The following is a 24589-nucleotide window of genomic DNA, read 5'->3' on the forward strand; positions in this document are numbered from 1 at the left end:
TCCTGCCTCTCTGGACTCTTATCTCCTTTATTCTCAAGCATAGTTTAAGTAATCAATTAATTAATTAATTTTGATTTTCCATGTAATGGAGTTTCATACCTTGACTTTCTAAAACGATTTATACTTAGGAATTTTTTTTTCATACAAATGCTGTTAGAATTGTGGCTTAGCTTAAAAATCAAATAGGCCTGCCTTGATAGAAGTGTCCTATTGAAGTCTTTATCTTTGTACTTTACCTAGAAAGTATTCTAGGCCAGAATTAAATAACAAGGCTGGTTGATTTCTGATATATACACACACACACACACACACACACACACACACACACACATATATATACACACACACACACTTCTCTAATGATTTATGATATTTGAATCAGATGTACACATACGTAGTTGTTACTCTTCTGGAGACAAAGCTATTTAAGTATCATTTAATTTTAATTTTATGTTAATACTATTAAGCTTTATAAAAAGCTCATTTTTAAGATATTATTGGCTAATTTTACTGCTAATCAGAAGGACTGCCACAGTTATTTTTCAAACATTATCTTCTCAGGAATGACTATATTTTTCTACCTGGAAACAAGGATACCATTGTTATATCTGGCCCAGGGGAATCTTTAGACTTTCTGTAACATTTCTTCCTGGGAATCTAGAGGGGAAAGAAGGATGTTTTTTCTTATTTGGTTAATAGCTGAAATCTAGGGTTTCAACTGGGGTTCAAATCTAGGGTTTACCATAGTGGAGTATTGAGACAATATTTATTTTATTTAATTTTTCTGAGACAGAGTCTCACTCTGTTACCCAGGCTGGAGTGTAGTGGCACAATCTCGGCTCACTGCAACCTCCACCTCCTGAGTTCAAGCGATTCTTGTGCCTTGGCCTCCTGAGTAGCTGGGATTACAGGCACGCACTACTACGCCCAGCTAATTCTTGTATTTATAACAAAGACAGGGTTTTGCCATGTTGGCCAGGCTGGTCTCGAACTCCTGACCTCAAGTGATCTGCATGCCTCACAGGCGTGAGCCACCATGCCTGGTGAAAACAATATTTAGAGAGTACAGATAAATGTCAGAAAAGAATAATAGTCATAAACACTTATATTAGCATACACATAATGTACTGTTAATTCAGTATTCTAAGAATTTTACATGTATTTACTCATATAATACAACAGCCCTATGAGGATAGGTATTATTATTTTCTCCATTTTGTAGCTCAGGAAGTTGAGGCACAGAGAGATTACAGCATTCAGAGACAAAATTCTTAGGTTTCACTAAATGTTTCAAATGCCAAATAGTGTCCACTGAAATTGTTCTCCTTTTGATGTAAGGCTTAAGCCTGTCTTTGTATCTTCTAGAAACTCATCCTATCAGAAACATCTATTTTTGATGTCCTACCAAACTTCTTCTATCACAGCAACCAAGTAGTGAGGATGGCAGCTCTGGAGGTAAGTATTTATGGTAATGGGACATGACCTTTTGCTTTGTTTCTAGCTGGTTTCTTATATCCATTTGGCTGCCATGTCAGTTCTAGTTCTCTGGCCTTAAGGTTGGTTCTTAAGGGTAGTTAGTCTCTTCTCCTCTGAAACAGTATGTGCTTACTCAGATACTTTACTCAAGTGTTTCATCTGAACTCATCACCAGCTTCTAGGTTCCAGTCACAGGAAAACAGCTGCCGGCATTTTTTAGTAGTTTCTATTTTCCAGGTATTTGAATTCTCCCATTTCATGAGTTAGGATTCCTTGTAACACAAAAAGTGAAAATATATGGCTGATCAGAGCATGTGTCATCTTACCATTGTGTGATTTGGGCCAAATTAAAATGGATTTTAGTTATGTTTTGGATTGTCAAGCAGCTCTTATGAAATACTTCCTCAAAGGAAAGAAAGTAATAGCATTTAATGAACTGTGTTTTAGGTATTTTATTTTTCTCATTTAATCCTACAGTTACTTTAGGAAGTAAGAAGAAAGTGAGACTCTGAGAGGTTAAGTGATTTGTCCAAAATCACACAGATAATAAGTGGAAGAGTTTGCATTTGAACTCAAGCTAATCTGACTCCAAAGACTTCTGTTTCCACTACAGCACACTACCTCATTAAGCACAAAAATTGCAGGCCCTGAATACTGTAAAGTTGCCAAGTAGATGTTTTTTGAAGATGGGGAAAAAGAGTGTTTTAGATGATTTTATGTAATGTAACATCACGGTAGTCTGTTGCTAGCTCCTTTGTGTTACTTTTTATTTGTATTTTGTGGTAGAATGTAAATTATCCTACTCAGTAAATGCCAAAAGTTTTAAAACATTTAAGTGTTTTGTAGTGTTTTCATGTCATCTAATGAGAAGCTTTCTTATATACTTCCCGTGCCATAGAATCTCAGGTAGCATTTTATGTGCATGGCAAATTTGCTGTGAAATGTGTGAGGTTGCACTGACAGTTTTTGCAGAGATGTAGCCTATTGCTGTTTCTTTTTTTAATTTAAATTTATTTTTATTTTATTGCTGTTCCTTTAACTCTTGAGTCAAGTTCATGTATTTGAGATATTATATGTCCAATTATGTCTTACTGTTTATACCTTACTGCTTTTGATCAGGGTTTGCTGAAAACTGATTTTGAGTGGGTGGGGAAGTCGGGGAAGACACAAAACAAAGACATGAGATAGTAAAAGAGTTCAACTGTGGGCCGGGCGCGGTGGCTCACGCCTGTAATCCCAGCACTTTGGGAGGCTGAGGTGGGTGGATCACGAGGTCAGGAGATCGAGACCATCCTGACTAACACGGTGAAACCCCGTCTCTACTAAAAATACAAAAATTAGCCGGGCGCGGTGGCGGGCGTCTGTAGTCCCAGCCACACGGGAGGCTGAGGCAGGAGAATGGCGTGAACCCGGCAGGCGGAGCTTGCAGTGAGTGGAGATTGCGCCACCGCACTCCAGCCTGGCGACAGAGCGAGACTCCGTCTCAAAAACAAACAAACAAACAAACAAACAAACAAACAAAAAAGCGTTCAACTGTGATTGCTTGTGTCTTCTATTTTCACTCCGTAAGTGGCTCAAAATCACCTCTCATTTTCCTCACTGCTTAATCTTCTCTTGAAATGATCATGCTTAATAGATTAATAGTTGTAGTTCTAGATGCTGTCTTTTGCTAAAGATTAAACCTTCTCCAGGGTTTAGGTTAGTGTGAAAGAAGGTTTACAGTACACATAGGTATCCAGCAGAGGCCGCCTAGTTTTGTTTTCATTAGTAGTCATGGGTGTAGTATTAAGACTACAGCTTTATTAATTAAAGCAAGATATGTATGTATACAGAGGGCCTTGGGACTTCTCTCCCCACAGAGCACCTTCTGCCTCAGATACCTCGTTTCAAGACTCTTTTTCTGGGCTATTTCCTTAATTTCTGTTTTTGAAATTTATTTACTGAGGGTTACTTTTGAACCAGGTGTATGTTCGAAGGGCTTATATTGCCTACGAACTTAACAGCGTACAACACCGCCAGCTTAAGGACAACACCTGTGTGGTGGAATTCCAGTTCATGCTGCCCACATCTCATCCAAACAGGTGAGTTTGAGGTGGTATGTGCACCTGAGCCAGCCAGAGGTATACCATGAGAATCAAGGGGAGTAATGTGTATGACAATTCCATGTTTTTTTAATTAGAAATGTAGGGCAAAAAATGAACAATATGACCATAAGAGAAGAGCCTTTTGGTGCTCACTTCTTTGATCTAAAGAGACAAATTATGGTCTAAGTAAGATGAAAGTTTAGGATTACTCCATTCATTCTTGCTTGTATTATGTCACTGAGGAAATAGTTTCTTTTTTAAAAAAATAGAAAGAATTTACTAGCATTTTACTTGCTAGAACTTTGCCAGAAAAATCACTCTTTTTTAAACAATTTAAATCGGCAGTTAGACCAAGAAAATATTTTGGGTGGAATGCTTTTCTTTTCTGTATGTTTGCTATGGGTTGAGATTATACCTGAGCCAGTTTCATTGTCGCCCTAAAACAGACAACCTGAATTTAGCAGTTGAAATTCAATCAGTTTTTAAAAATTATATTTCAGAACCAAACTTCTTAATCTCAAATAAATTACTGAATTAAGCCATGATAATTACATTATTTGTCCCTTCCTGTGTCTTTTAAAAAATAAAATGTACGTATGGACATTTTTGTGTCAGAATTGCTTTTGTTTTAAAATGAAAATACTTTATCTTATAGACTCATCTTTTAAAAAGTATTCTAAGGCAATGAAAATCTATGAATTCCACCCACACAGAGGTTCATCCCCTCCTGTACTTTCATTCTTTTTAGTAATACCACAGAAAATATAAATACCACAGCCAGTCTTAACCTGCCCCTCTCCATTTCTTCTTTATGGCCTTTGGTTCTTCACTTGGTATTACAAAGTACTGTGTCTTTGGGGAACCTTAGTTATAGACACCAGAAATGGTTTTGTTCTAAATTGCCACTTCACCCAAAGCAATAGAAACCCTTTCTGGAGACAAAGAAGTCTGTGCTGAGACTTTTGGCCACTGGATGCCACTGTTGATCCAGCAGAGGTCGGCAGATAAGCAGAGGCATCTTCAGAAAAAGTACCTCTCTTCTTTGTCTCAGAATATCCTTTCACTTCTCTACCTCAAAAATACCTTACGGCTGGCAGAGAAAAGCATATATCCTTGATTTAGCAAGCATCTCTCGGTACATTTTTGCCTCCATGGATTTCAGAATCTCATTTTCTAGAAACGAATGGTTGTCCTTCAGTGAGCGGCGAAGTACTCATGGTACACATGGGCACAGCACTCAGTCTTCTTTCTTTTCCTGCATTCCTTGAATAATTGTAGAGAACTACACTCTATACTTAATGCTCTTTGTAATTCTCAGGGCAGTTCTCCTTTTCTTTCTGCTTTCTCCTGCTTCCCTTTGGGCAGTGATTTGTAGTCGGGCTGCAGGGCCGCTTCTGATTTCCTTCCCTCCTCATCACTCTCCTTGTCTTTCTTAATTGTTCTCCCTGTACTACTTTTTTTTATTTGAGGATATGTCCAGTTTGGTGAGGGAATGTTGGCTGAAAAATGAGAGGAATTCTTCTTGACTGCTTTGTTAAGAAATCTTATTCACCTTTCTATGTCAAGAGTGTGAATCTTGGTTAGTTCAATGTGGTTACAAAACTTGTACGCCTGTCCCTCCCAACATCTGGACATGCCTGTGGATAAAGATCAGACTTGAACGTAACAGTAATCCTGTAATCTCCCTGAAGTCTCCCTTGGTTGTCAGTGTAATTCTAAACCTGCTGGATTGTTATTGTTATTGTCATCATTATTATTGGTGTAACTGTGAAGGTGGAGATAATTGCAAAATAAAAAGGAAAAATAAAATCATCTTTGTGAAAACCAGAAAAATGTTAAAATTGCTTTAATTTTTTTTTGTATCTAAAGTTCTTTTGTTTAGGATCAAATGATCAGGTTTGATCATAAAATGATATATTCAGTTTCAGAGTATAGCTTGTTCAGTTATTGCAGGTTTACTACTTGAATTTAGTTTTATAAGATTATATACATAATATATATAATGATATATATAATATAAATGAATATATGTATTTTTCCCCCAAATGTTTTTGTTATAATTTGGATTTATAGCCTTATTGTGACACCATCTGGTGTACTGCAATTGAATTCTGACACTAGCCATCTGAAGTTAGATCAGATGCCACAGGCTAAGTAAGGGCTCAGTCCACCACCAAATTGTCCCTACTTCAGATGGGGCCATAAATGGGGTGCCCCAGCCATTTGCACTTCTGACCAACTGGCTACAAATTTGAGGGTCCCCTCAGTTTTCTCGGTTTGATAATTCCCTCAGAACAACTCACAGAGTTCAAGCACTACAGTTTTATTGTCAGGATCAGCAAAAAGCACGAGACGCTTAGGGTGAAGTGTGGGACAGTCTCAAACACAGAGCTTCCCTGTTCATTCCCTGTGGAATCAGAGTGTATCAACTCTCTCTGCACATCCATGTGTTCAACAACCAAGGAGCTCCACTGACCTTCAGTGTCCAGAGTATTTTAAAATCAGGGCTTCATTACGTAGGCATGCTTGATGAAATCGTAGCCTACATGATTAAACTCAATCTCCCCTCCCAGAGGTCCGGCTGGCTGAAAGCCCTCAACCCTCTAATCATCTAGTTGGTCTTTCTAGTGACCAGCTCCCCTCCTGAGTCATCTCATCTCTTAGCATAAACTCAGGTGTGATCCAATGACACTCCTGTTACTTGGGAAATTTTAAGGATTTAGTCTCTCTTCCAGGAACCAGAGACAATGGCCAAAGTCTTTATTATACGATAGGCCTGCTCGTCTTAAACAGAAATCTAAGCTGTTTTAGATTTAGCTAGTTTTGAGCCAAGTACTTTTCTAACTTTTTTTCTAACTCCAGTACTTTTTTTTTTTCTGTTATTGTTTTGATCAAGCAGGCAAAAAGCATATTGTTTCTCATTCTACAGAAAGAAGTTACAGAGGGCTACCAGTATTTGTTCTACTCCCAGTCCTATAAGGCTCAATTATGTCCACTAACCTCTAGATTAATGATTCTCAGAATTATCTGAGGGGCAATTTGAAAATACACATATTGGGGTCCTGACTTTCAAGACCTGATTCATTTTGGATTAGAGTCCCGGTGACCACTTTGAAAAGCTCCTCTGAACTCTGATGAACATCTATAATTGACAGTCACTACTTCTAAACTAGTACTGCCAAATAGAAATATAATACAAGCCACGTTATTTAGAAGTTTCTATTGGCCACATTTAAAAGAGTAAAAAGAAATAGATAAAATTAATTCAAATAGCAACTTATTTTAACCTATTGTATCCAAAATGCCATTTCAATATGTAATAACAATTGTTAATATTTTTTCTTTTATTCATACTGTATCTTTGAAATTTAGCATGTATTCTATACTTACAGCATGTCTCAATATAAACTAGCCATATTTCAAGTACTACCCTAGCTGCATGTGGCTAGTGGCTGCTATATTAGACAGTTCAACTTAGACCAAAAATTAATTAGGACAGTCACACTGACCCCTCTTTTTTTTTTTTTTTTTTTTTTTTGGTTACTGGTAGTGCCCTTGGAGAGAAGAAAAATTGTTATTCTTATGTTGCTTATTCTTAGTAGTTACAGGAATTATCCACACTTGATATTATAGATGTTACACAATATTTTATGCATGCTTTAAAAATTAGTGAGAATAAAGAAAAGGTATATGAATCATACATATTTTACTTATCTATGCAAAACAGAATTTTATATTTTTCCCAACTGAGGTTAACAAGCCAATTTTTTTTTTTTTTTTTTTTCCTCCCATAGAGATGGGGTCTTGCCATGTTACCAGGCTGGTCTCAAAATAATTCTCCTGCTTCGGCCTGTCAAGTAGCTGGGACTACAGGCATGTGCTGCCATACCTACTGCAGACCAAAAATTCTTGGGGGAGAAAACAGGTTTTTTTTTTTTCCTTTTTTTTTTTTTGAGACGAAGTCTCAGCTCTGTTGCTCTGTCGCCCAGGCTGGAGTGCAGTGGCATGATATGGGCTCACTGCAAGCTCCGCCTTCTGGGTTCAAACGATTCTCCTGCCTCGGCCTCCCAAGTAGCTGGGACTACAGGCGCCCACCACCACATCTGGCAAATTTTTTGTATTTTTAATAGAGATGGGTTTTCACCGTGTTAGCCAAGATGGTCTTGATCTCCTGACCTTGTGATCCTCCTGCCTCGGCCTCCCAAAGTGCTGGGATTACAGGCATGAGCCACGGTATTTTGGTTAACCAATCTTTTGTGTTTTCTTTCCTTGCACTTGGTCTTCACATTCCTAGCTGGGTGTTTTTGAAGTAGACAAAATTTGTCCAGCACATCATTAGAAGTGTCTTAGTAAGCTGTAATATCAAAGCAAGGCTGCAATCTCATTGTGTATGGAATTCCATTCCTGCAGCTTTTTTTTTTTTTTTTTTTTTTTGAGATGGAGTTTCGCTCTTGTTGCTCAGGCTGGAGTGCAGTGGCGCAATCTTGGCTCACCGCAACCTCTGCCTTCTGAGTTCAAGCGATTCTTCTGCCTCAGCCTCCCGATTAGTTGGGATTACAGCATGCGCCACCACACTCGGCTAATTTTGCATTTTTAGTAGAGACGGGGTTTCTCTGTGTTGGTCAGGCTGGTCTCCAACTCCTGACCTCAGGTGATCTACCTGCCTCGGCCTCCCAAAGTGGTGGAATTACAGGTGTAAGCCACTGCGCCCGGCCTTATTTGTTTCTTAACTCCTCTTACTATAATTCCCAGTCATGTAGTTTGTTTTTGACTGTGATTTAGCTTCCATAGGTTGAGGTGAAACATGGCACTCTGCAAACTGGCAGCAGAGTTTTTTTTTTCCCCCCCCCGCCAGGAAAATCCCTTGGTTACTGTTGGGATTAAAGACCTGTGTCTTATTAGGACCTATTTTGATTTTTGGAGAAGTAGGCAAAATACATTGCAAATGACTAGGGGAGCCCCTAAAAAGGGAGAAGACAGCCGTTTTTAGCACACTTGAACAGTTGCTGTATAGTAACATAGTTGGTACATTTTTATTTTTGTTTTAATTCATCACAGGACTTCGCATTGTTTGACATGTGGTTACTCTTTTTTGGTATAATTTGACTATTTTTTTTCTAGTAATCCATAATTTTTTTAAAAAGCAGATGACTGAATAGTTTATTCCTAATCTGTGTGACTTCCTGTTTCATCCTTCTTGCTAGGTGTGCGTCAGTCGAGGTATATCGTCTCCTTTTTGATCTTCTACCCAATACTTCTAAGTTTTTTCCTGGGGACTGTAGTTCCAACTTATTTGGCATCTGTAGGTCTTATTAACCAGAGGATCCAGTTATTAGAGCTTCACTCAGGGAAGCTCCTGGTCTGTATTTACCCTTTACTTCTAAAATTTCCTTCACTTGAAGAGCAGCTAAAGAGATTTTTCTGATTTAAGCATAGTTAGAAATATATATATATACACACACACACACACATATGTATATGTAACATGTGTATGTTGTATGTGTTTCCTTTTTTACCTTCTTAGCATTTAAAGGCTATGTGATTCTTTTTGAGGGGAGGGTTTTTTTTGTTTTGTTTTTTAATATGTCATTGTTTTAACTGACTTGTGTTCTTGAAAGAGAAGTGACTATCCCAAGTTGTTTTCGTGGTGCAGGAATATTCACGGCAACTGGTCTATACTAAGGGAGGATTTTGTTATTATACAGACTTCTAGAACCTAATTCTCTCATTGAAGCATCTGTGAGCCCAGCCCTTTAGTGAGTTTTACGTGAATTAACCCTGGAGTTCAAACTATATCATTCAATGTTCCTTTTTCTCCTTCTTCCCCTGGTGAGTCGTAGGGTTTAGAGCCCAAGTTTTGTATATGTCTGTCTTTTTTCCTATTCAGAAACTTAAGTATCACTCACTGGTGCTGGAGATGGGAAAGCTTGTTACACTGAAGCATCATCCTGAATGTCTGTATTTTGCACAATTCATTAAATCATTTGACCTTCAGGATTTCACTAAGCTTTGGGCATATTAAGTACCTCAGAATAATCTGGAAACAAATTCTTCAGTCAACCAGTATTTGATCTTTTAAAATATAGCTATATTTATATAAACATATGTATAGTATATTATCCCATAAATTGTGCCTATGCATATGTCTCTATATAATATAATATGATATTCTGGGAGTACACCATTTAAAACTCCAAATGATTTTTATAATTAATATACACTAGTGAACATGACTAATCTTTTTAACCTTTAATCTGTGATTCAAATAAGAAGCATCACATTTGATGCAGGAGACGGAAGTATACTTTGTTGTACGTTTCTGTACATATATAATGGGTGAGGACCTATTGGTGTTTATTTCCACCTGTTTCGTAGATGGAAATCCATGCTTAAGTCGGATTCCATTGCACCTTCTCTGCTATTTGCTACTTGTGAATTTGGTCTTCTGTGTTATAATGTTTTAATTCAAATACTTCCCTTTTCTCGTGTCTTACATCCAGAAGAGGTCGGCTGTGTTTTCCCCTGATAGCATGTGTTTTGGTCATGGCTGAATTTAGGCTGCTTGGCATCCATCCTCAATGTTCAGCTCTCAGTGGGTGGCCTCTGGACTTTCTTTTTATTCGTAAGGAAGGTTAGAAATCAGGAGCCTTCCATATGACTAATTGGTAGCCAACTGCCATTCTCAAGAATTCTGATAATCTAACACTCAGAGATTAGACCTTTCTTTGGATAGTACTGAGATACTCTGAAGTCATCCAGCTTGCAGCATTTTTTCAGCAGCAGTGGGAGCCCTTGTAGTTAGCAAGCCAGAATGAGCTATAAATACATGAAATCTTACAATGCTTGCTTCCTTCATTCAGGGTAGTCTGCTGATAAGATGCAAGTATCTGGCAGAAGAGAAGATTCTCAGCAGGTTTAAGTGCTTACCAAAGTGCTTTCCTGTATCCATGGCTCAGCTTCTAGTCTCTGCTGTGTTATTTTGGCACTCTAGACTTGTAATATTGGAGAGTCGAGTTTAAAACTCTCAATATATCATTAGGGTAGCCCAAGGTCCCTTCTTGTCAAGGAAGACTAGCTGAGTCCAGGGGGAAGGAAAAGCAGAATCCAGGACACCTGTAAATCCCTGTAGTTTTGTGCTGTGGGTTCGTAGCTAATTATACAGCAGGCAACAGTAATATGCTGTAGCTCTGTTGGTGTACTGGTTTCAGAAAGAGCAAAATCTTCCAGCAGAGCAAAGAAGGGGCTTTGGAGGGGCTGCAAATAAATGAAGCAATGATTTTATTGTAAACTAAAGCTCTGCAACAGAATCAGGGCATCTGAACTGCAAGGAGGTGGTGGGGGAGATGCCAGTAGAAATACATGGTTCGGATGTGTTTTACAGCTCTTGATTTGGATTTTCCTACAGAAATATAGTCACGCAAAGAGACCACTACTGGTCACAGCCAGTCAAATTGCTCTTTCTCCTATGGTACTGCTGTTAGTGGCTGCTAGTAGGTTATTCAGCCGACCTCTTCTGGTTCTGCTTTGCTGCCTGATTTCAAAAGAGTTGCCCTATACTGTCTTTCAGTCACAGCTTGATGTAACTACTGCTTGTTTGCATGCATCCCCATCATTTTCATATAGGCTCTTTTTTTTTTCTTCTTCAAGTTAGGAAGCAAAAGAATCAGGAGCATTTTTATATGATAAAAGATTTATGTAGGGCCAGCTAGAGTCAAGCCAAATGAAATTCAGCTGGAAGGGGTGGTAAAAAGGCTCACAGAACTTGTGGCTGCCAGAGAAGTCAGTGTTCCTTAAATTAAAGAGGGTTCAGCTAGCAGGCGGCAACTCGACTTTGCATTCATATTGAATCAGGCTCTCCAGCCATTCTGGGCAGGCAGAGCAATAAAATCAGAGGTGACTTAGTGCCAGGAACCTCAGAATTCACAGGATTTCTCTTGTCTTTCTCTAAAATCTATATTGATGTGGAATGATAACTTGGAGGGCGGAGATGAGAAAATGCCAGGTCTAGATTGTGGTTTATGACACCATATTGAACAATGTCATTGGAAAGCATCCTCTTTTGTTTTTTGGTTATCATATCTGTAAAATGGAGCTAATCTACTAGAAAGAAAGTAGTTCTAATATTTATCAAATGTTGTAAATGAAGATTCACTATAATAAGTGTTTTGAGTAGCCCAAACAGCAGATGGTAAGAAGTGAATTTATATCCCATTTATGTATTTGAAAATACACTTGATTGCCTTTGAGCAATTTTACTTTTTTTGTTTTTGAGACAGTATCTTACTTTGTCACCCAGGCTGGAGTGCAATGGCATGATCTTGGCTAACTGCAACCTCTGCCTCCTGGCTTAAGCAATCCTCCCACCTCAGCCTTCTGAGTAGCTGGGATTACAGGCATACTATGTGCCACCACACCTGGCTAACTTTTGTATTTGTGTGTGTGTGTGAGTAGAGATGGATTTTGGAGATGTTGCCCAGGCTGGTCTTAAACTCCTGGGCTCAAGTGATCCACCCACCTCAGTCTCCCAAAGTGCTGGGATTACAGGAATGAGCCACTGCGCCCAGCCTAATTTAACTATTTTTGCATGATGAGTATGCAGTGGAATGTGACAAATTTTATTTTCAGCTACATAAATGGAATATTTGACTCCTATACAATCTCCTCCCTTAGTTGTGTGTGTGGTTTTTTCTGTTTTTTTTTTTGTACAGAGTGTGGTATATCACAGTGGTGTGTGATACGCCACATTTGTCATATTCTTAAATTGACCATATAGCCCTTGTATAGGATGAAAAATATGTAGTGGCCAGATTTGGTGGCTCACACCTATAATCCTAGCACTTCGGGAGGCTGAGGTAGGAGGATCGCTTGAGCTCAGGAGTTCAAGACTAGCCTGGGTAACATGGTGGGACCTTATCTCTATTTCTTAAAAAAAGAAAACATGTAAATGATCATTATGGACATGACTAAGTATTTACCTGTTAATAGACAGTTTATCTTTCCTTCCTTCCTTGCTTATCTCCCTTACATCCCCACAGATTCTTCTTCTACCAAAGTGGAGAAGCTGGCTCTAAACCTACTTACATGATTGATTTGGGACCATTCCTTTAAAAATTAGAGATGTTGGGAGTTTTTGCTTTTTACCCCATACTGTGTAGATGGTGCATAATTCTTATAACAAAGCAGCAGGGGGCTCTCTGTAGGAGCTTGAGAGTTGCTGATGGAGAAAGCCTGGCTTTTTGTTGTTCTTTTCAATTCAGGGCTTTTTCTACTGAAAACGTGGCCCTCATCCTGTGAAGACTCCCAAAGGGATTAGAATGTAGCTACAGAAGCAGTTAGATTATTTTATTAGATTAGGAAATTTTTTAACAGTTGAGAGAGATTATTTATACTGGTTTCTAAACTCTAGAAACCTGGATGAATGGAACCTGAGGTTTCTTTGATTGTAGAGTTCTCTCTGAACTGAGGTTCATGGTAAGAAACTGTGCAGGTGGCCCCTTTCCTTAGCATCCTTTATATCTTAAAAGGAAGACTATTCTCATTAACATCTGCAGTTAGTTTTCTGTTCAGCTGTACCTCCCTCTGTTCTAGAACCTGTGCATATTTTTTCTGTATTGATGAGGCCCAAGTGCATTATAACTAAGGATCTCTTGTAAAAATAAAACCCATTCTCCTGAGTGAGAGGCTCAAGGAATCCAAACAGCAAAGGTTCAGGTTTCTGCACTCGGAGGTTGCTCTTGCTGCCTTATGAATTCACTCTGTGATACAAGTTTGATGTAAAGAGCATTTCTACTCACAAATCACATGAGGTATACAGTTTGTGTGCAGTGATATGTCACAGCTTTTTATTTATATGGCCTGCTCAGTCTATTCTGCTCCTTCCACTGCCATGGAAAGTGCATCATTTTCCTCCCTCTATCTTCCTTCCCACATATCATCAGCACCACCCACCATGTTCTGCCCATTAAGTCCTCTGTGTGCTAGAAAACCCCAACAGTGATTAAATGCTGATAAAAGAATGTTAGAAGGTTAAGATATCAACCGATCAGCCCCCTTACAATGCCCCTAAATTGTAGGTGGTAAGTATAACTTTGCCCATTTAACATTGAAAATAAAGGTTTTTATTTGTTTGATTATTTTTCAGTTGGAGAAATCTTTTAAAAAGAGTTAGTGGCAAAGGCCAAAGAGAATGTGGGAGATGTGCCTTGTGGTTTCCTATTCTTATCGTGGTCTTTGTTTCGTGATTTTGGCACATTCTCTATAAGGAAGTTCTAGGGTAGTCAAATTTAGGTAAGGTTTTATTTATGAAAGTCCTAGAGTTTTTAAGCTAACAGCAGTTTTTAAAATCATTATGACCCTAAACTCATTTAATTACAAAATATTAATTAATTTTAACAACTTATACTGCTCTGATCATAGAATCATTTATCATTACTTTTCTGCATGATTTTCAGTTCTTTTAAGCTCCTAGAATACAGTACCCTCCCCCCTGCTCTCCTTCATGGGAGGAAGAGTATGGATAAAAAGACTTAGAACAGGTAGCTGGGAACCCAGATTCCTGGGTACTTTTCTTTGGTGGAGAATTTGTAGGTCTGTCACATATCCTGGAAAAGCAATTAAGGTAGGAGGAGCTATGGAATCAACTTCTCTGGACCTCCTTATTACACCTTCAGTAATAAGAACAAGAAAGAAGAGTCTCTAAGAATCCAATGAAGAATTATATTTCTTGTTGGAACTTAAGTTAATATACCATATCATATAGCTTAAATTAATTTTCATTAGCCTGTGTTTTACCACTACTCTGCTTTTTTTTTTTTTTTTTTTTTTTTTTTTTTTTTGGTAATAGAGCTATTTTTAAAATCCATGGTAAATATATTTTGACCCTTTCCATCAATAGCTGCTGTAGTGGGGTAGGTTAGGAGCATGCCTCTTTGGAGGCATCCTGGGGGTTGAAGGGTAATGAGCACTTAATTATGTCTGCTGAATGCCAGAGCTGCCAAACTGGAGCTCCTTACGACTGGTCTGTATCTGCTCTGACAATTCTTTTATTATGGCTTTCACTAACCTATCAGTAACTAACTGTGGTTGTTTAATTACAGAGGGAACATCCCTACGCTAAACAGGTACCGTATGTTTAGTTTCTTTTCCAATTAAAAGTACCTTTATGTAACTTATAACAGTGAAACCAGGAAGAAAATAACACTTGACATGATAATGTGTTGTCTGCTAGGGAGTCCTGAGCTCCCCTTTGGACATACTAAATTATTCTTTCTGTTTGGAAAACATGTCTTCAGCTTTTCTTCAGCTGTTCCAAAAGCACTACTTGAAAAGCCTCAGTATGGAGAAACTCCTATCTAGCTGTATATGGTAGGGGGTCTGTCTGCCTTATGTTCAGCCTTGCTAGCAGCATCTTCTTTTGCTAAGTTCTCTGTGTAGTTTGGGGCTTTCAGAGGAGAAACCCTTAAGGTTACTCCTATCCTGGCAAATTATTCACAATTTTTACAATTTTTAGTTTCTCTAATTTGCTTCTCCTTTTAGAGGAGTGCAGATCCAGAAATAGCTGATCGCATGTTTCATCAGTTTGTTAGTTAATTTTCTAAAGTGTTAAAGTGTTAGAATGATAGTCAGTTTTTATTTCAGACCTAATAATAAGATTAACATTGGAAAAGTATATTTAAATTTTGATGTGTAGAGGTTTCTAGGCTAATATAACATAAGTGATATTTTAGTATTTTGGGTTTCTCCTGTCTCTTGAACCAAGCAAGGCAACACAATGCAAGTTTGAGAGGATAGCAATTCTGATTGGAATTGAATCCACAAAATGCAAAAGCAATAGTAAGTTGATGGCACGGTCTTTGCAGATAATCAGCTACATGTGGAAATATAGATTTGCATTTATTTTGTCCCTCTCCCTTTAAAATATTAAGTAATCAAAACTAATCATAGCTTTTAGATCCCAGTTTGGATGTGGAGAGGAAAGGGAATGCTTTTAATTGGTCTTGTAATCTTCCCTTGGTGAGTGGGCTTGGCTCATTCCTGCCTGCCCTTAGCCGCCCTGGTTCACAAGCATAGCAGTGAGGGGAAACTGAATAGTCGATATTTCCCGTGGGGTTCAGTTGAGTGAAAAAGCTACTTAACCCCATGGTTGCCACAAACATAGCTTCTTCAGAGGGTGTTCCCTTTAAATGTGGTCTAGAACCCTTTTATCTTTCCTGTCTAATGCCAAGCAGGTAGAAAAGATACAATGCCTCACAAACTTGCTCTTTTAGTAAATATATCTGGTGATCCTAGAAAAGAGGAGGATGATAGCACTTCTGTGGTAATACAACACTGAATCCCAGTTTCTAGTGAGCACCATGTTTAAGACTTGCTTGATGTGTGTTTCATTTGTTTGTTTCATTCATGGTATCAATGGTTTCCTCTCCCACTTTGCCTTCTACTCCTGAGTACTGTCAAAAATGATGTACCTTTTCCATAGTCATCACTCACCAAAGGAATAAAAACCTGGAGTGTCAGTCTCTATAGTCTGTGTGAGCAGCACTCCCATCCTATAAAGAATTCCATTGCCTTATAATTATGATTTGCGATAGGGTATAGTATGTACCCAGATATCAAGTCCACGTTGTCGTCTCTCTTTCCCCTGCAACACTGCAGGTGGTGTACTTCAAGGAGATATTTGGGGCAGTTCTCCAAATTCAAGTGCCATTGCCTTGCCCTGAACTTGCTTCAGATCAGTATGCTGGTAACATGTCAGGCAAGTCTTGGAGGCATCCTTTAGCTTGGTCCTTCCTAACAGGCTGTCCTGATTGAGCATTCAGAAACACTTTACAGTATTATTTATCAGTACGTACTGTTAAGGTGCACAAGAAATATAGAGATTCATTGTTTTTAGATTGAACAAATCAGTTCAGTTCTCTTCAAGCATCTCTGTTTAGCAGCTGTTTGTCATGCTTACACATACTTTGAGACCCATGCTCTGCCCTTTTGTATGTTGCTGGAAATTATTAAGGGCTTTCAAAGGAGATTTTTTTGGTTTTGATATAGAAGTGCTTAACTATGAAAAGAAAAACGTGCAATTTGGGGTTGAAAAATGTCTCTCTTTTCAAAAAGGGAGAACTGTAACCCCAGTAACTATCCCTACCAACCCATTAAAGGAAAAAGTAAATTCCTCAGTAAATTTCCTTTTATAGACTGTGACCTGTTTCTGTACCCTAATGTTTTATATAATTATTTACTAAACCATTCCAGATGACTTAATTATAATTGTTGTTTTACATACATATATCTACCTATCTCTTTATATATCTGTGAATACTTACTCTATTACAGTTCCTAGAAAACAAAATGCCTTAAGCATTGCATAGTTACAGCACACTTGGCTTGCTTACTTCCTTTTAAAGGAGGGAATGCTTTAGGGAGGGGGAAGATGCAGGATGGTTTTTAACCCCTATGTGCTATTCATTCATTGGACATCTTACAATGTAATTGTATTAAAACTGCCTGGAAATTCCTAACAGTCCTTAGCTTTTTATTTGAAGAAATTTTGGAGTGATGAAAATATAGTTTATATGGGGAAATTCAAAAGAAAGGGTTAACATGAATCCAGCAAAACAACCTTATCTGTAGTGGGTAAAAAAACCAAATCTGCTCTGCAACCTGACCCTACTTCAGTGTTTTGTCCTAGTTCCTTTTCCCTACTGTTACTTTCCCAGTCCTTGCTCCTACCCTCCTTGTCTAATGAACGTGATTGAATTACCATTTAGAATGTCCTTCTCCTCCAACCTCAACCACTATGGCATGACCCATGTAGCTAGTGTCAGCGATGTGCTGTTGGACAACTCATTCACTCCACCTTGTCAGCGGATGGGCGGAATGGTCTCTTTTCGGACTTTCGAAGATTTTGTCAGGTAAGACATTGTGGAACTATGTCTATACAAGGGGAGCTATGGACATCTGTGTTTTGGGGTCTCAGCTTTCTGCAAAATGAATAAAGGTCTCCCGAATAGCCATGAGCCAGCTAAAAAGATGTAACCCTTGCTGTATATGCTCTCAGAGAGGTATATATCCTTGCATTTCTACCTCTCGTTCAGTTTCTACAAGCCTCTACTTGTAGTATGAGCCTGGTCAGAAAAAAAGAAACAAACGAAAACCATCTTTTCCTGAGGAGCTAACAGAAGAAGCTGTCTGCTCTGTGATGAGTGAAATGTCAGGAGAAATTAAACATAACACTAGAGTGAGCCCCACAAGAGACGATACATCTTTTGATGAAATGCATTCAGCATCTATCTCTTGATGTATACTGATGCATTACCCTAGGGGGAGGGGTAATTACATTGGACTGTCACTACTCCAGTTCCAGGCACTTTCTGTTACTTTAAGACTGATGATGACAGCAGTGCTCATATCTTACATATGAGGAAAACAAAACAAGCTTTAGATCATTCTTTCTAAAAAAGAAAAAATATATATGGTTTATTAAAGTTTAAACAATCCATCCTCCTAATTTCTGCCACTTGGTGAAATTTTGCATGTCACCTCTAGCCACTGGTGATTCTATTCAGTTAACTATTGAGCCCAGGCTAAGATAGATTATTCTTTTAGACTCAGCTGGCAATGGTAGTGTTAGTTTCCTGCCACTTGGGTTTCATGGTGGGTGTTTCTCTTGTATTTTTTAGGATCTTTGATGAAGTGATGAGCTGCTTCTCTGACTCCCCACCCCAGAGTCCCACATTCCCTGAGGCAGGTCACACGTCTCTTTATGATGAAGATAAGGTATAATGTCCCTTTTGGGAGACTGCTTTGTTCCCTCAGACATGGGACTTGTACTGTATACTATCTTTCTGACTTTGAACTATTATTGGAAAGAATTCATCATTTTACCCCACTTTATAGTATTTAATTTTGTACTCACCAAAGTATTTTCTGGAAACAGGTGGAATATAAATCCTAACTTTAAAAAAAACTATATTAATTTTGGAGTCCATAGTATAGAATGGGCTCAGCTATGTCCATTGCAGCTGCCTCTGAATCTCTGAATGTTGTTTTAAGGATTTGGGCTTTGGTTGCTGGAATTCTTATTTAGCCATGGCTTATATTTTTGCTTAATGGTGCAATCATAGTCCTCAGAGAATGGAGGACTTTAGATTACAGGAAAAAAATAGGCATTTTGTTTAAAACTTTGTCTTTTTATTAAATCATTTCTTTTTACTTATCAGTAGATAAATTATTCTTCCTCTATGATGTTATTTTTTCATGATTTGATACTTCCATTGTTTGATAAATTATAAGGAAATATATTATGTGGGAATATGTCCAGATGGCTTATTTCACTCATTTTCCTTCACATTCTGTGAAGAGATGTGGCAAATAGTTTCACCCCCATTTTACTAGTAAAAAAGGTGAGACATAGTGATCTTCAACTTCATACCAAGTAAAGTTTGGGCCACCTGTTGCTAATGCCTCTGCTGCCTTATCTTTTAAAAGTTACATGCTTTACTTTATTTAATCTCTCTGTGGCTGTTGGACAGTGGTTTCAATTTGCTCATTCCTACTGCTGGGCAAACCAAAATATTCTGTGGGGTGTATCTGTTTTTCGGGTATTCTACCAAATATTATAACTTCTACCTGCATCTGTATTGGCCAGCCTCATAATTTCTTTGGCTTGTATTCTTGAGTTACAGGTTCCCAGGGATGAACCAATTCACATTCTCAATGTGGCTATCAAGACTGACTGTGATATTGAGGATGACAGGCTGGCAGCTATGTTCAGAGAATTTACCCAGCAAAATGTAAGTTCTTGATTGGGTGGAAGCTCGTGATGGCCCCTGTCCTACTGACTGTGTATCATAGCTATCCTTTTATCACTTGCTAGTTTATGGCTATGTCTTTTATCATAACTCTCAGAACTATGGCTAGTTCTGCCTTTAGGGATAAAATCCCAAAGTAACTTAAAAATATATCATGAATATCTTTGTGTGTCAACAGATATAGACCTCAAATATTTAAAATGTTTTTAAGGGAAGTTATGTTGCTAAATCTTTCCCAGAGCTCCAGTCTTGAACTTCGAATCACTTACTAAGTATTTTCCTTTGGTGACTTTCCACATGTCTAAGCCCAAACTCCCCTCAGGTCCCTTCTGTGTCTTCCCCTCCCCTCCTTTGAAAATATCAGTTATACACCTACCCTCCTTTCAATTTTATGTCACTTGGATATCTCCTGTTGACATCAAACTCCATAGTCTAAATGTCATTTTCCATCATTGTCCTTCACCTCTTCTCATTCCTTTCCAATCCCCTCATAAAACAAAACAAAAAACCTCACAACTCACCATACCTTTTACTCCCAATCATTCAGAAGTCATTGACTTTATCCTTGACATTCCTTCTTTCTACCCTTCTACCCACAATCTGTACATATTTATTTGTATCTGGTCAGTCACCAAGGTCTGCTAGTTTTTCTTTGCAGTCTTTTTTACCCTTTCTCTTTTTCTTCTTTCCAGTTTTTAAATTCCCACTGCCATCTCTAATTCAAACCCTTGCTATCTTACACCTGAGACACCGCAGCAGGGTTACTTTTGATCTACTTATCTTCCTTCACTTTCTCCCTCCAAAGAGTTTCCATTCTGCTCACCATCACAAAATTAAATGTCCCAAATGTGCTCTGACCTTGTTATTTTCCCACTTAACAGTGATTCTCTTTGACCTTCCGAATACCTCCTTAACTTTAGCTTCAACATCATCAGCCTATTGAGAGACTAACATGTAGCCTTTGCTATTTTGTGAAAAGACCTTTGTTCATTGTCTAATGTGCCTCATTTACTATACTTCTTTGACTTCCTCTTACCTAGAAAGTTTTCTTTCACCTTTCTTTCTAAATCCCGCTTGTCTTAAGAACTGTCCCAAATTTCACCTCTTCAATGAGGACTTCTGAGTAGCCCTAACTAAAATGTATGTTCTTCCTTTGAATTCCTAATTGGTCAGCATACATTTATTAGCAATAATAATGCCGGCCAGGCACGGTGGCTCACACCTGTAATCTCAGCACTTTGGGAGGCTGAGAGAGGAAGACCGCTTGAGTCCAGAAGTTCGAGACTAGCCTTGGCAACATAGCAATAATAATGCCTTTTATTTATAAAAAAAAATTCTACCTAAATTTTTTATTTGCATCTTACCACAATTCCATGGGGTTAGATAAGTCAGGAATTATTCCAGTTGTACACATGGGCAAAAGCTGGAGCTCAAAGAAATGAAAATCCCTAGGTCACCAGCTGGAAGGTGATAGAGCAAATATTAGAACTTAAGGATTTGATGCCAGATGTAGGGGGCACAGATCTAGGTAAGAGTAAGTAATACCTTCTTCGCCCTGAAGATGCTTATAGTCTAGTTGAGGGGACAGGATAGGCATGCTTAAAACAATAATCTACAGTTATATTTCATTATGATATGTGATAGATGGCAAAGTGTCATCTTAAACTGCCCTTGATGGCAAGACCCATGTGTTCTCTTGGAGTGGACAGCACTTAACCCATGGTCTTGTTACAGAGAAAGAACTCAGTAGATGTTTTCAAAATTTAATTCAGTGGTGTAGACAATTCGTACCATTGGCATTCACATCATGTAATGCTAATGGTAGATATCTAGGTAAATTTGTTATGACTATAAGTCTTAGTACTTATTCCATGATACTGTCGTGGCACTTAAACTAACTGTGGGATTGCAGTGGCCAATAGGAGGAAAAGGTGCTTCCAGAGACGTGAAAGTAGGGGACATGCCTGGGGCTTTTTCTATAGACAGAAATTTTCCTTCCTTCTTACCCTTGACCAGTGACCACATAAAATTAACCTAAACCCAGTGATCAAGGTAATCTTTGCTGGAAGAGTCTTTTTTTTTTAGATGGAATTTCACTTTTGTTGCCCAGGCTGGAGTGCAATGGTGTGACCTCAGCTCACAGCAACCCCCGCCTCCTGGGTTCAAGTGATTCTCCTGTCTCAGCCTCCCGAGTAACTGGGATTATAGACATGTGCCACCACACCCAGCTAATTTTTGTATTTTAGTAGAGATGGGGTTTCTGCATGTTGATCAGGCTATTCTCGAACTCCCGACCTCAGGTGATCTGCCTGCCTCGGCCTTGCAAAGTGCTGGGATTACAGGCGTGAGCCACTGCGCCCGACCTGGAAGAGTCTTAATGTTATATGTGGCTGCTGCTGCTGCTTCATGAAATAATCTATGAAAGTATCTTTCTAGGTTTTGAGGCACTAGTTGCCCATGTTTGAGTATTTTTCCATAATTTGACTACAACTTGCCATTTGTTGTTGCCTTCAAATCTAAGTGTCATATTTATCAGCACATGTTGATCTACAAAGACATTTTCAGCCAGGCGTAGTGGCTCATGCCTGTAATCCCAGCACTTTGGGAGGCTGAGGTGGGTGGATCACAAGGTCAGGAGTTCAAGACCAGCCTGGCCAATACGGTGAAACCCCATCTCTAGTAAAAATACAAAAATTAGCCAGGCATGGTGGCGAGTGCCTGTAGTCCCAGTACTCGGGAGGCTGAGGCAAGAGAATCACTTGAACCTGGGGGCAGAGCTTGCTGTGAGCCAAGATTGCACCACTGCACTCCAGCCTGGTGACACGGCGAGACTCTGTCTCAATTAAAAAAAAAAAAAAAGTATTTTCTTCATATTTACTACATATGTTTGTAACATTAATGAGAAATAAGAAATTACCCTTTTCCTTGACTAGATGTGGAAACTAAGGCACAGAGAAATCCAATGTCTTTGCCTAACGCTATTTAGAATGGTAAGGGTAGACTGTGTTGACACTTTAAGCATAGAGAAGCTATTTACTGCATCAGGTACTGTACTTATCCAGGGACATTTGGCATTTTCATCTCCTTGTTAAAATATATGTGTGTGTGTGTATATATATATTTATATATATAAGAAAGAAAAGGAAAGAAAAGCAATTTAAGAAAAAAAAAAAGATGAAGTGGCAACTAGTTTTGTTTTTCACTTCATGATCATGCTCCTAGCAGTTTAAAAAAAGTTTTTTTTTTTTAAAGCACACATTAAACTATCAAATAGGTTGATCCAAATTGTCCAAATAATCTTCTAGTCCCAGCATGTCTTTTTTTCTCTCATAGAAATTAGGATCATATATTTGTAAATGACTTGTGGAGGAGATTGAAGCAGTCAGTGTAAATGGAGTTTCTCCAGGTGCTGACGCCTAATCGCTGGGTAATAGCTGTGGACTTGCTGTGAGACCCGCATTATTACAATGTAATCAGAATCCTGTTGCTCTGCTGTTATTGTCAGCCACTTGTGGAATTTTAAAAGCAATAACAATTTTGATTTTAAATCATGGCATTATTAAAGTTATTTTCTTCCCTTGCCAGAACATAGCTATTGATGCTTGTCTTTGAAGGACTTGACTGTAGTGGAATCTTTGTTGATGTCAGAAGAAGTATTTCTGTTCCTGGCCACACTGAGAAACCCCCCCTTTCTTTTGACACATTTTTTTCATATTGTAGTGTCAATACTTGGTTATTTACAGCAAGGAGTATGATGGCAGTACAAATAATTTTTTAAAGCAGTTAAACCAAAATCTATTTATATTTGGCCTGATAATTTATTATTTTATTATTTGCTTATAGAAAATTAATTTTTCCAGTTATCTTTTGTTTATGCTGTTAATAAAATTATTTTATTACTCAGCAATGCCATCGCAGAATTGAAGAAATTGGAAGAAGTAACCCAAGAATGTGCTTCCTTATAAGGGGAAGACAATTTGAATTAAAAAATATAATATCATGAATGTTAAGAATTGGCATATAAACATATCTCTTGGTTAGAGTTATAGCAAGAAATGTGGTCAAACTAAAGTCTGGATGTAGGCTGTGAAAGTCCACATTAGTTTTCTATTTGTACTATTCATATGTTTTCTCAGGTCATTCAACTGGTGGGGTTGCTTTTCTACTTGTTGTTATAATCCCTCTTTGTTAGGGACCTCTAAACCCATGTATTTTACTTAATTCATTAATTTGTTTCTTTGTCCCTGCCTTTTGAAGCAAGTGAACAGTATAGGGAAGGGGAAGGCTTAGGTCCGGAGGCCCAAGACTCATATAAGTGGCCATCTTGAAACTCCTGGTGTCTGTTGATTTCTTTGTTTTGAGGCAGTCTCACTCTGCATCCCAGGCTGGAGGACAGTGACGTAATCTCGGCAACCTCTGCCTCCTTGGTTCAAACGATTCTAATGCCTCATTCTCTCAAGTAGTTGGGATTACAGGAACGTGCCACCATACTTGTCTCATTTTTTCTATTTTTAGTAGAAACAGGGTTTTGCCATGTTGGCCAGGCTGGTCTCAAACTCCTGGCTCAAGTGATCTGCCCCACTGGCCTAACAAAGTGTTGGGATTACAGGTGTGAGCCAAGACACCCAGCCTTCTGTTGATTTCTGATATACTAGTTGCCTATGCCTAGTGGAGATATGAATAATTCCTAAATTTAAAGGCCTATTAAATGTTGCTTTTAACAATTTTAAAAGGAACCTTTTTAAAAAATGCCTTCATGTAAGGTAAGGGGGACTGTTGTATCAAAACTGAAAGGTTACAATTTGTTAGGTTGAATTCTAGGGATGCTGTATCTGACGGTAGGTAATATCTACAATCTAAACAGTTTAGGACCTGTGATTTATGTTTTATGGAAAGTCCTTTTCTCTCTACCTTATTTCATTTAGCTTCTTTATCAATATTAATGTTTACATTTGAATACATGCCCAACAGTATGATTTCTATAAGCAGAAATTGTGTCGTGGCCTGCCTTTATGTAAATCAGTTCTGAGGTAATTTAATTGACTTCATATGACCCTTTCTTCTCCACAAAGTTCTCTTTCAGTTTTGTCCAAATCAATATAAAATTTATTTCATAAGACTTAGTCCTAGGAGCCAGGTTGAAATTTGTTCACTTTCAAGTTTGAAGGTACTAAGCTAAGATAAAGGTATTCAAAAAGGATGTTTAACTCCATCAAAGCTTTACGA

At 38.3% G+C, this 24589-nt stretch overlaps 1 protein-coding gene across 9 annotated transcripts in view; it reads left to right on the forward strand.

Moving 5' to 3' along the window:
* ACACA (acetyl-CoA carboxylase alpha) overlaps positions 1 to 24589 on the forward strand; it is a 332440-nt gene that overhangs the window by 192005 nt on the left and 115846 nt on the right. For 8 of the 9 annotated variants that reach the window (XM_008011156.3, XM_073004877.1, XM_037993724.2 and 5 more), the window contains 6 exons: positions 1366 to 1455; positions 3439 to 3557; positions 14657 to 14680; positions 17321 to 17464; positions 18233 to 18329; positions 19238 to 19345. In XM_008011156.3, coding sequence (XP_008009347.1) covers positions 1366 to 1455; positions 3439 to 3557; positions 14657 to 14680; positions 17321 to 17464; positions 18233 to 18329; positions 19238 to 19345 — 582 coding nt within the window. The remainder of the gene's footprint in view (positions 1 to 1365; positions 1456 to 3438; positions 3558 to 14656; positions 14681 to 17320; positions 17465 to 18232; positions 18330 to 19237; positions 19346 to 24589) is intronic. The other variant, XM_037993719.2, reaches the window with a different exon arrangement.

The sequence above is a fragment of the Chlorocebus sabaeus genome, chromosome 16 (genome assembly GCF_047675955.1).
Source record: "Chlorocebus sabaeus isolate Y175 chromosome 16, mChlSab1.0.hap1, whole genome shotgun sequence".
Lineage (NCBI taxonomy): Eukaryota > Metazoa > Chordata > Mammalia > Primates > Cercopithecidae > Chlorocebus > Chlorocebus sabaeus.